Genomic DNA, 12,690 nt, shown 5'->3' with positions numbered 1-12,690 from the left:
GTGAAAAATGTTGATTGTTCGCTGGGGTTTGAAATGGACACCGTTATGGTTGTTTACACGCGCAAAAAGGAGAAAACACAAAGGATTTTGGTATTTTAGTAAGGAACATAAAGTCGATGATTAGTTTCCACGGGCCTCATTAAAATGTGGCCGGCCGGATCTGGCCCCCGATCCTTGAGTTTTACACCCATGGTGTAAAATGTAAAAAAAAAAAAAAAAAAGGCTATCAATGTACACACTAGCACTGTGGAGCCTGAAAAGATGAAACACTAAAAAAAAAAAAAAAAAAAAATTAAAAAATGTTTATGCTCAGTGTTGACATTAAAAAGCTTAATTCATTTTAATAAATTAATAATGACAAAGTATTACATTATTGCCAAAAGTTCACATATTTACATACATTTAATTAGCGGGTAATTCACTGCAATAAAAAAGGGAAAAGAATTAATTTCATTATTTAAAGTATTTTACATATTTTAACTTAACGATCCTAATTATAAATATTTCCGTTCTAAAAATCAAATTTAGCACACAAACATTTGCTTGTTCTCAATGCTCAAAATGGTGTTTAAAAAAATGATACAATTGCTAATTTAAAACAACGGGAAGTGTGTGTGTCGGGGGCTCATCTGCATTTCAGATGAGGTCAAAAAAAAAAAAAAAAAGAAAGTCGAGCATCCATGATTCATGACGTTTCCTCGTGAGCCCCCGACATGGCAACCATCCTAGTAACAGTTGCCTAGCAACAGCAACAACCCTCCACCGCCACCACAGCCAATCAACAAGGCGGCGCCGACGTTATTGGTCTCGCCGCTCGACGGTTTGCAACCTCGCTCCGAAACGGCCGATTGCGGTCCGACCTTCCGCTGATCCGGTCGCGTACGCGGCACCGACATCTCCCCCGGCGGCTTTCTCGGCGCTTAGTTCCGCAAACAGATTTGCTTTCGAAAGAAACGAGCGGGCCGCACCTGCGACACGCGTTTTACGAACTCATTTGGGACGCGAAGACAATCGGCGGTCAGCGGAGACGCGCAAACGTGGCTGGCGAATGGCGACCCGTTATGCCAGGTGCACGGTGGGACGGGCCAAATGTCAGCGCGAGCCCTGCGTCGACTGCAAGGCCATAACGTGCTTCAGACACAAACACAGCTACAAATCTTGCGTTGAGTTTTGCACATACATCTGCAGTGGTTGTTAAACGTTTGAACTTAGTTGGTGATTGGATTTTTAATTTTTTGGGGGGGTTTGCGTCGAATTATTTCAACTGTATTCTTCCTTTGGATCAAAATTTGTCCTTGCCAGCAAGCTAAAAAATGATCTAGCTACAAAGCTAACAGTAGCATCAAACCTATCTGCTTACCTCCACTGAATGTTTTTTAACGTGATGTCTCGATTTGTGGTGAAAGATTTCAACCATATTTGTTTTTCATCAAAAAATTTTTTTGCAGGTATCTCTGCTATTGAACCATATCTCACCATCTAGCAATCTTAACATCAGTGCCTGATATTCAAGTTTCAATTTCCCGACTTTTTTTTGTGCTTTGCATCTTTAGATTTGTGCTAGTATATTTTACCCATTGTCCCCTTTTCCTCATCCAAATGTACGTGAAATTTCTATGCTAACAAGCTAACCGTCAAGCCAAGTAATTCTGGTAGCGCATTAGCTGTTTGATGCTAGATAAAAATGCGAACATCCTCTTTCCATTTCTTTGTAATTTCTCTTTTTTTTTATTTGTGGTGAAATCATTCTACTATATTCCATTTTTCCTCTTCACCTGTAGTTTTTATGCTAGCAAGCTAATCTTTCTGGTGGATTTTTTTATTTAAACAAAACTCTCATTTCACCTGAATTTCAATGGAATGCCAATTTACAGTGTAGCTCACGTTTTTGTTTTAAAAGTGTAGTTTTGATGAAGAACGACGGATGATTGTTGCCAGGCGACTTGAAAAGCGCGTTTTGTTTGCGGAGACGATCAAAGCCGCCGAGGGGGCCTTGGAGCGGCGCAAAGGCTCAGTCGCGCCGATCTGCTCGCCTCTCACCAGCCGACATGACACACACACACACGCACACTTTGCCCCCCCCCCCCCGGAATCCTGGAAAGCTTCCAAGGCACTTTATCAAACAAGCACAACATTTGGGGATGGTTCGAATACTACAACTCGCTGAGGTAATCTTCTGGTGACGTGAAGTCAGAGCTCAGCATTGCAGACGCTAATGACACCTCCCCCCCCCCCAAAAAAAAAGAATACACAGTACATACATACAAGGAGTCTTCATAAAATAATATTTTTGAGTTAGTTGCAATACAAAGTCAAAGGTGACACTTGACATTCTTACGCACGGTGGAAACCATTTGTAAAAACAAAAACCTCAACTACTTCTTCCTGTTGTATCTCAACTTGATGTGGCGCTACCGTTAGCGCTGCCCTAGCGATAGTGCGGGGCTAGCGTTAGCGCGGGGCTAGCATTAAACTCTTCAAACTCTTTTTGTGTACCGTGGCTTATAACCAGGTGCGCTAACGCTAGCGCCGCACTAATGCTAGCGCTGCATCACCGCATAAACCGCAGGGTTGAAAGCGTGTGAAAAAAGTTGCGGCTTGTAGGCCGGAAATTACGGTCTAATGACCCAATTCTTGATTTTATGGATTTGATTTTTCTGGTGGCCATTACGACGTGAATATTCCGACCCATTCTCGTAACTGTGGCATTCTCGTGTGGTTAGCAAAAAAAAAAAAAAAAAAAATGAGAGGCAGTCTTGTTTTTAATTTATCTTTATTAGCAACGGGAATCGGCGTGGACACAAAATCAACAGCACTGTCGCCATGGAGTCGCTCTCGTAGAGTGCCGACGTAGAGTATCGCCGCGTTTCCGCGAACACAACAAGCACGATGCTAGCACACGTTCTCGTTAAATAGATGCGAGAGTTAAGAGGACAAGACGCTACTTCTAGTTATTACTTATCGTGATCGGCGGCGGACGCCAGCGTGAGGGTCGTACTCCGAAGATGAATCGCGGTTGGGCAAAAGCAACGTTGAAGAGTTAGCGCGGTCAATGTCACGAAACAGTCGGCGATGGTTTGTGGAATTACGACTAATCTTCTAAAATGATGAGAATTTCTTGCAAATTTCTGCATTTATTCCAGTGTTATTTTTCCTCACAGTTTTGAGTGTTTATTCCAGTGAAATGACACAATTTTCCTCTTGTGACATTATAACATTCTTGTAAAAATGTTGCCATGTTGCCTTATTGTCGCAAAATGTGTTGCCTAGCAACTATCATTCTCCCATCTTGTCCACATATCCGTAACCCCGCACCAATTTTCATAATCTTCTAACTCGGGTGTACTCTCGTAATATTCGCCTCCTTCCCTTCTTGTATTTGTACATCGTTCTCATGATTATGACTTTCACTTTTTGAAAATACCACAAAGTGACGTTGTCATAGTCGTTTACATCATTTGTACAATATTATAATCCACGAAGTCAACTGTACATAGAGTCATTTATATACTTTTTTTTTTACAACTGTATAATGAATTTTTCACTCAAAGTGACATCACAGCTGGTCAGCGGCACGACGACGGTGCGTTCAGATACCGCTTTGCCACCGACGAAAAAACCACAACGACGGAGTTATTACAACCATAACATGATGATGTAATTCTTGCAATATTAAATTTTATTGTAATGTATTGTTTATTGTTCATATCATGACTTAATTATTGTAAAAAACAATTCTTGAGAAAAAAAATCATAGGTTGACCGTCTTGTAAAATTATATTTTTTGTGGGAAAAGTCTCATGAAATAATAAAGAGAAAAATAAATAATGAAACTTTACGATTGAAAGAAAAAAAAATTCTCCCATTTTATTTTTGCAAACTTGTAAATTCCTCTCACAGTAATATAACTTAATTTTCAAGAAAAAAAACCCCCTCTTCTTTATCCGAATAAAATATTTCTTAAATGAGAAATAAAAATAATATGCAAAATCCTATGCAAAATATGCTTTTCATTTGACTCGTCACTTCAGAGCCGACCGAAGCGCCAACATCCCGGAGCAAGCGGTGGTACCTGAACGCAACGTTTGGCCGCTGCGCTTCTAGCTGCGATCGCGGAACCGAACAGAATAGCGCCGCGTATATATAGAGAAGACGAAGAAGAAGAAGAAGAAGAAGAAGAAGAAGAAGAAGAAGAAGAAAAAGAAGAGGGGGAGGAGCAGGAGGAGGGGGGGGGGTGAAGATGCAGATGAAGAGGAGGCGCTCGCCTTCACTGAGGCATCGCTTTGAGGATGGCGTTCACCTCCTCGGCCACGGCCGTCAGCGCAAACTCAAACTGCTCCTGCGGGATCAGAAGGAGGAAGGCAGAAACGTTTGACGGGGGGAAAAAGTACTCGCAGTACACGCTGTACTTAAGTAGCAGTACGGACACAGACAGCGATGAAAGTAGTCATCACGATGTAACTTGTTCATCGTCAACGTAAAACAGTGAAAAAGAGTGAAATGCACTTTAGTACACACACAGACATACACAAAAGTATTTTTACTGTCAATTCACGGCAGTTGTGGGAAGTACAAGTAGTGTACTGCAATACAAATAAAGTGGACCCCTGCATATTCACGTTTCAAATTTGGGAATTCACCAACCGAATCGATGTTTCCCATTACAATGAATGGAAAAAGAAATAATGCGTTCCAGGCCGACCAAAAAAAGGCTTTTTAAAGCATTTTTTTTTTTAGCCTTTCCTGATAATAAACTGCATAGTATAAATATATAGTATAAATGTATAGTTTGCGATGTTATTTCCGGCGTTCGAATAGACAATAACAAAACGCGTCATGGGTGGGTCAGCTGCTTGCGTGCCCATTATGTTATTTCCGTGTTTTTTTCGGCGGCGTGGGAATTCACAACAAAGCGCGTCGTGGGTCAGCTGGTCTGGCCGCGCGCAATATGCTATTTCCGGGTTTGAAAAGTGATCTGTTCGAAAATGGGGAAGTTTGAGAACCGAGGCTTCTCTTTATATATATGAGTACGGCCGCGAAAAGTCGTTCAAATCTCGTCAGCAAATCAGATGCGCGGCTCGAGATGGGACCAGAGAGGGACCATTTGGCCACTCATCCTATTTATGTATCATGTAAACAATCGTGACTGTTCTATGAAATACAGTAATATATATATATATATATTTTTTTGTGTTGGGCGGCGGGGGTGGGTATTGCAACACCCCCCCAAGCACGCCACCGTTGAGGAAAACGTCTGCGCTGCTTTCATGGACCGGTGCAGGTGAGCCGGCTTCACTTTTCTTTGTGCCTTGCTGCTTTTTCCCCCCCCAGAGGAAAGCAACAGCGTGATTGATGTTTGCCCCCACAGATCTGCTGCTGTCTTTTTTATTTTTTAAACTCTTCTCCCTCGGCCCCCCTCAAATAAATAAAAAAAAAAAAAAAAAGAGAGGAGCGTAGGAGTACGCAGGGCTTTAGATGTGTCAACACACGTCAAGGCCTGAAGGGAGACTCGATCGATCCGCAGGAGCCGCCGGTGGCCGATCGGCTTTTTCTATTTTCTGCGTTTGTGTGATGTTCGGAAAATGTATCCGTCCATCTCTGCGCGGCTTTTATGGGGTTCTAAGATCTGCTGGGAGGGGCTCACGCTTCGCATCAGTATACGGTGATCCAATTTGGTCGCCATTGGGCAAAACCTCAAGGAATAGTTGTTCTTTGAAGCCCCCTCCAAATGGCCAAAAAGACCCTGAAATGGCCACTTGAAACCAAAATGTCAGACTTGCTTCGTCTTTTCAGACATGGACTCTCGAAACTTTTTTTTTTTTTTGGCCGCACGTCGCCGAAAGTGAAAGTGGCTTGAGGGGGGGGGGGGGGCGCAATTTCTGCCCGGCAACAGCGGCGTCGTGAACTCCAAACATTCGCACCAGCTTTCGTGAAATCAATTGATTGATGGGTTTCTCACTGCCCCCCTCCCCCAAAAAAAGGATACACCTTTAGCTCATATGCTTGCAACTTTATAGTTCTTCCTCATTACAACGATTATTGTGCATTTACATTTTTTTTGTAGCTAGAAAAATGAAGATTTTTTTTTCATTACGTTATGACATTGGGACTCTCTTCTAAACCTTTGAAAGAAATGAAGATAATTCTGATAACCATGACATTTTTTGAGTAAATTAAAAATTTGTATGACTGAGCTCTTCTCCTCAGACTTCAATCACAACATCATTGTTGTCAAATCTTGTTTTTCCTCTCTTTAATACTTTTTGACTGTTATTGTTCAATAAAAAAAGAAAGACAATCTGTTGCTGGCATCCAATCAAACGGCATCATTGAAACTTTTTTTTTTCCTCCACAGTGAAGGAGTTAAACAAGAGCGCCGTCTTTTCTTTTGATCTCACCATCTGAATGGCGGGAGGGGAGCGAGGTGGGTGGGGGGGGTGGTCTTACCTTTGTGTGGACCATGCCGTCTCTCTGGTCTCTCAAGTGCTCCAGGGTAGCGGCAATATCAATCTCTTTAGCACCTGCAACGCGCACGCACACAAAAACGGGCACAACGTTGGGGGCAGTTCAAAGCCGTCAGACTAATCCAGCTCACATCTGTCAATCTCCTCGTCCCCCTCAACCCCCCCCACCACGGCCGACGCTCCCTTCGGAAGGCCACTCGAGTATTTTGTATTCCGCGAAAGGAAAACGGCACAAGTCGGCTTCGCCGCAGCTCGACATTTCTCTCGGAAGCCTTTATTCTTGTAAAAATGACCCCCCCCCCCCCCCCCCACAACCAACCCCCACAACAAGAAGATTTCGTGTTCTCATTACACAGGGACATCTTTAAGATACCAGTAACCGGATTTAGGAGTTTTTCCAGAAGTGGACAAATCTGACGTCAATGGCAGGCGGCATTATAAGACTTTAAGCTAACACAAACGGTGCAGCAACACATGCAGACAAATAATACAACAATATTCAGTTATCTTCTCATCAAATTACAGGTTATTTTTTTTACATAACTTTACTTCCATAAAATTATGGTGCTTGCTCAACTTTTTTTTGTTGTTGTCTCCCAATTTTGAAACATTTTTCTGATTAAATTACAATGATGTTTCTCAGAAAATGAAACTTGTTTTGGGGGGGGTTAGAAAATCAGTTCATGTTCTCGTAATAGAACTTTATACTCATGAGTATGTATGACTATCTTTTTACAAGTGTGACTTCTCAATTTTTTCCTTGTAAAATTACATTTTATCTTCATAAAAATGCAACTTTCTTTTCCTGATAAAATTACAAATTTACTGTCAGAAAAATTACATTATTTTCATAAAATTCTGACGCAGCTCTTGAAGAATAATGCTAATTTTTTTCACATCATAGTAAAACTTTATTCTTCTCATTTATGACTTCACACATTTTTTATTCTCCAATCAAATCTCATAAAATTCCAAATTTATTCTCTAAAATATTGACTTCTCCAACATTACAATATTTTCACATTACTAAAACTTATTACAAATGAATTCTGATAAATTTCCAATTATATTCTCATAAAATAACTTTTGTCTCCTCCAAAATGTCCTTTTTTTCCCCTCCCAAAACGAATGTGAGCACGTCGCAAGCGGAGCCAACGTGTTTGCGAACATGAGGCTGAGCTACAAAATCAAATAAAAACAACAACAACAACAAAAAATAACAAATGGGGGATTTGATGCAGCTGCACATGAAAAAGTTCTCGAGTGGTCCCATCAAGACTTTCATGTCTGACAAGAGAGGAGAAGCCAGCGTAGAGGAGAAGCCAGCGAAAAGCTTGAGAGGAGCAGATTATGTCGATTTTAAACACGGCGGGAGCGGAATCGGGCGGGTGGGGGGGAATGTGGTCTTAGGGGGCTCGCAGCCCAGGAAACAAAAGGTTAAAAAGAACGGGCCGAGTCGCTTTCATCGCCGCGGACAACGGGGACATTTGTCACCCGAGAACCGGCGCTGGCCGAATCCCCTTCTAACGAGAGACCATTTCGAGTTGGGCAAAGGGCAGAGGTGAGAGGTTAAAGGTCAGAGGGCGGGCCGAGCTGTAGGGGCGCCGACTGACTTTTGCTGGGCAATTGATGCAAAACCCAATTTGAAACGTGGAACGTTTTTTTAAAGGCTGGCTTTTCAGCTAAAAATAGCAGAGAAGAACATTTTTCACCACGTCAGCCGCTTCTTTCCGTACACGGAACCATCGACCCAAAGCCAAATCCAGACAAATTGACTAAAGGCTATTTCCAAAGCGCTCATACACACAATTGCTCCATCAATTTACAATTCCACAGGATGCGAGCCGTCGCTCGGATGATTTTTTTTTTTTTTTTTAACTCTGTGAGCAAAAGCTCAAGATACGAGCGGCAGATTCCTTGACAAGTAGTCGTCTGGCAGATACTAAGCAAGTCCATCCATCCATCCATCCATCTTCTGAGCTGCTTATCCTTACGAGGGTCGCGGGGAGTGCTGGAGCCTATCCCAGCCGTCGACGGGCAGGAGGAGGGGTACACCCTGAACTGGTCGCCAGCCAATCGGAGGGCACATAGCGACAAACAGCCGCACTCACAATCTCACCTAGGGGCAATTTAGAATGTTCAATCAATGTTGCATGTTTTTGGGATGCGGGAGGAAACCGGAGTGCCCACCCGGAGGAAACCCACACAGGCACGGGGAGAACGTGCAAACTCCACACAGGCGGGGCCGGGATCGAACACGGTTCCTCAGAACTGTGAGGCCAAGGCTTTACCAGCTGATCACCATGACACGCAAGTCTTTGGTCTTGATGCTTTCTCTATTTTCATGCCCCCTTGTGGCATCTACATGCAACTGCAGGCACATTTTGGGAGGGTGTGAAAATTATTTGCGGATTCATTTTCTTTTTTACTATTCGGGACAGGGCTCGGCCCTTGTCCCCTTGCGAGTGTTCGTTCTGAGACGACAGCGGCAGCTGCAGACCGATAAAGAAAGCAAAAATATAAAAAAAAAAAAAAAAAATCAAACGTTGTTTCTACAAAGCATTTTCATTTGATTTTCATGCATGTGCCATCTAAATTCATGCGGCAATCGCGATACGGGTCAATACGGCGCGACAGCACCAGAAATGACTGATAAATTACTAATGATCATACAGCTTCTTTTTTTTTCCTTTTTATTTGTCATTTGTGCAAGGGGGGGGGGGGCTTTTGTTGCCCCGACTCCCTCCCACCCCAAGCCCCCCACGCCACCCTCTCACGCATCATCGAGACCCTCGACGGAAAAGGAGAGCGTTGCCGGGGCAACGTGAGTAGAGGGAGCGGAAAAAAAGCCAAGCGTTTACCTTTTGCCATCCTGTTGAGGACCATGTCAATCAGAATGTAGGTCCCGCTCCTGCCGGCGCCATCGCTGCAGTCGGGTGAAGTGGGGGGAGGGGGGGGGGACAACGGGGACAGACGGAGATCATTAAGAGGTTGCTCGAAGGCAGGACACACAAATATTGCAGTGGCAGTTTATTTCTGCAGTTTTGCAAATGTACGTTGATTTAAAAAAAAAAAAAAAAGCAGACAAGGTCATATAATACGACGATTCTCATTAAATCACATTTTTTTTTTTTTTGACATTGCTGTATTTTACATTCTTGAAAAACTACTTTCATCCAGTAATTCAAATTTTTTTTTCCGGCGAATGACATTTTTTCCTTGCGCTATCATTATTTTATGTCCATAAAAGCACACATTTCACGGAGGACGCGTTCTCGCAAATGTTAAGGCTTTTCTCGTATAACGTGATGAATTCATTCTTGAGAAAGATGTCTGCACTTTATTCTTGTAAAACTGCAAATCCCCCCGATATTATGACATGATTCTTATACTATTCCAAAGTTTTTTGGGCAATTTTGTGTGGGCGAGAAGTACACCGTGCATAAAAAAAAAAAAAAAAAAATGGAGCTGGACATGTGACCATTGGATGATGCAATGTTTGTGATTGGCTTACGTGTGGTCTGGGCTGTGGAGGGAGGGGGGTGGGGTGGGGGTTTGTGTCGGCGGTGGGTCGCTTCTGAGCGTCCACCGGAGGACAAAGCCTTTTAAGAGGGTGCATATCGGAGAAGGTTGAGAGAGACCAGGGGCGGTTTGAAGAAGGGCTTTTTCCTTTTCTTTCTTTTCCCAGTCTCTCTCTCTCCCTCTCTATTACTCCAGAGATAGCGTGTTGAAAAGCCTCCCTTTGTGGCCGCCAGCCATTCAGTGGCGCTGCATGTTAATTGCCAACAAGGCCTGCACATCTCGCCGATAAAGGCGGAGGCCAACGGGCCAGGAGGGGAGGCGCGCGGCGGCGCCTTCGCGGGGGTGCGCCCGTTAAAAGTGCTCAGGCGGAATGCGGGGAGTTCGGCACGAACCGGCCTTTCCGCATCTCTTTAAGCTTCGCAAAACCCTTGAGATCAACATCCCCCGGAAAAAAAAAAAAAAAAAAAAAAAAGCCTTTCATAAGTACTGTTCTTAACGAATGTGACGGCAAATGAAAGAAAATCAGTTTGACCAATCGATAGGAAATGCGGTGGACAAGTCTGTTCCGGAAAACTCTCCAAGAGCCATGCTAGAAATCGAAGAAGTCACGTAATTTGGTTCAAAATGACAAAGGTGTCAAACTAGAGGACTGAGGGCTGGGTCAGGACCACCACATCGTTTTCCTTTGGCCCGCGGAAACAAATTGTGGGTGCGAACTCCCACAATTCCTGCGGAAATCTGTTCCAATTTTTTTTTTTAACTTCAGCAGTATTTGAACTAACGATTGTCCTTTGCTTCTGATTTCAAAACTAGTTACCCATCAATTTGTTATGTAGATGTTTAGTTTAGAAAAGTTTCGCGCAGTCACAACAGCCATCTGAGGGAAATAAAATAAAGCCCGTGACAAAAATGAGTTTGACACACAGGATTTGCCATAAAAAAAAAAAAAAAAAGATAAAAAGATTTCCAAGGTCACGTTTAGCATCACAAAACGTGCCCCTGCGTTAGAGAAGCACAGATCCCACCACCATCACCTTCACCATAATCATCACCATCACCATCATCATCATCATCTCCATCCCGTTGGAATACTTGCCTGCAGTGAACAATAATCGGGCAAGCTCGACCCCGGTAGCACTTGTTAACTTTTCTGGAATAAAAGAAGAAAGGGAAAAAAAAAAAACAAAAACAAAGCAATGTTATTGTATTCAATGTCAAATTGGGGAAAACAAAGGTGCCATGTTGCAATTTTGGCTGTCCTCAATAACAACATACCGGACATCATATTAAAACAATTACATGTCAATCTAGCGATCTTCTTTGATCACTTGGTTGATGTCAGATGGGGGGCTCTCGTTAAATTACAATATCGTGGAAAACTGAATTGAGTTGTAAGATTTCATCATCATGATAAAAAAAATATCACTCCTCCTCCTCCTCAGACTTAAACTAATAATAATTTAGGATTGAAGCATTACATTAGTTTATTGACCTAAGACCATTCGGAACATTTAGCAAGCTCGGGGAGTAAGCTAGTTTATCTTCATCCATCCATTTTCTTTGCCACTTATCCTCACAAGGGTCAGCTGTCAACGGGCAGGAGGCGGGGAACACCCTGAACTGGTTGCCAGCCAATCGTAGGCTTACACGTGTGGGAGGAAACCGGAGTCCCTGGAGAAAAGCCACGCAGGCACGGGGAAAACATGCAAAGTCCAATACAGGCGGGGCCGAGATCGAACCCGGGTCCTCAGAACAGTGAGGCCAACGCTTTTCCAGCTGAGCCACCGTGCCGCCTCCGCTAGTTTATCTGTTTGAGAAAACTTTGCCTGCCATGTTAAATTGTATACTTTCCAAGTCCAATTGAGTATTGTTAAAAAATTCAAAATGATGCATTTTCCTACGCGTTCAGTGACTGTTGAATGCAACAACAGAAATGACTGAAGTAGAGGCTGATATTAATATTGTAATTCGTTGAGCTGCGCCTGTGTAATGATAGCAAATGACCCGAGTGAAGATAAGCGGTTTCGGAAAATGGATGGATGGATGAAAACATAAAACAAGAGCCTATTGGATCCAGTTATGTACAGATTACAGTATTCCTTCCTATCCATTCATTTTCGACAACACTTTTCCTCAATTTACTATTGATGGTGAGCTGGAGCCTAACCCAGCTATTCCATATCGCCGAGTACTGAATATTAAAAACAAAAAGGGGCGCGGAGGGACGGAGGGCATATAATACACTTTCCATATTTGGGACGAACCTCACTCGTGTTAAGTCCCTGTCAGAGGGTGCGGCACAAAGATGGCCGAACTTCCCATGCAAAAGGGAGAGTGTCGAGAAAGAAAGGAGTGGGTGGTGGGGGCGAGGAGGGGGGGAAAGAGAGAGGGAAGTGAGAGCGAGCGAGAGAGACAGAGAGAGAGTCAGGTTGTGCACAGGCCTGGCTGAGGAGACACAGTTTCCAATGATCACTTTTGTGACTATGCAACTGGGCTCATATTACTAGCTGCAACATCACAAAAATGACACTGGCAACCGCAAAATATGGCCGAAACCTAAAAAAAAAAAAAAAACCCACCCACCCCCGCCCCCTCAAAAAAAGGAAAAACGTTTGTTGAATCTCAACACCCTGCCAAGTCGACCCCCCACCCACCCCCCCAAAAAAGCAGACAAAGCTGCACTTCAATCCATACGAGCTAATTG

General features: G+C 43.3%; 1 protein-coding gene across 1 annotated transcript in view; it reads right to left on the bottom strand.

Annotated features, from left to right (window-relative positions):
- Positions 1-2,789: 2,789 nt before the first annotated feature.
- Positions 2,790-12,690, bottom strand: part of ptprn2 (protein tyrosine phosphatase receptor type N2) — a 110,201-nt gene continuing 100,300 nt past the window's right edge. The window contains exons 19-22 of the mRNA XM_061805863.1: positions 11,083-11,136; positions 9,326-9,390; positions 6,448-6,521; positions 2,790-4,339 (exon numbers count right to left, since the gene is read on the bottom strand). Coding sequence (XP_061661847.1) covers positions 4,268-4,339; positions 6,448-6,521; positions 9,326-9,390; positions 11,083-11,136 — 265 coding nt within the window. The 3' untranslated portion in view covers positions 2,790-4,267. The remainder of the gene's footprint in view (positions 4,340-6,447; positions 6,522-9,325; positions 9,391-11,082; positions 11,137-12,690) is intronic.

The sequence above is a fragment of the Syngnathoides biaculeatus genome, chromosome 19 (genome assembly GCF_019802595.1).
Source record: "Syngnathoides biaculeatus isolate LvHL_M chromosome 19, ASM1980259v1, whole genome shotgun sequence".
Lineage (NCBI taxonomy): Eukaryota > Metazoa > Chordata > Actinopteri > Syngnathiformes > Syngnathidae > Syngnathoides > Syngnathoides biaculeatus.
Note: the sequence above shows the minus strand (reverse complement) of the source record. Positions and strands in the feature narration are given on the sequence as shown.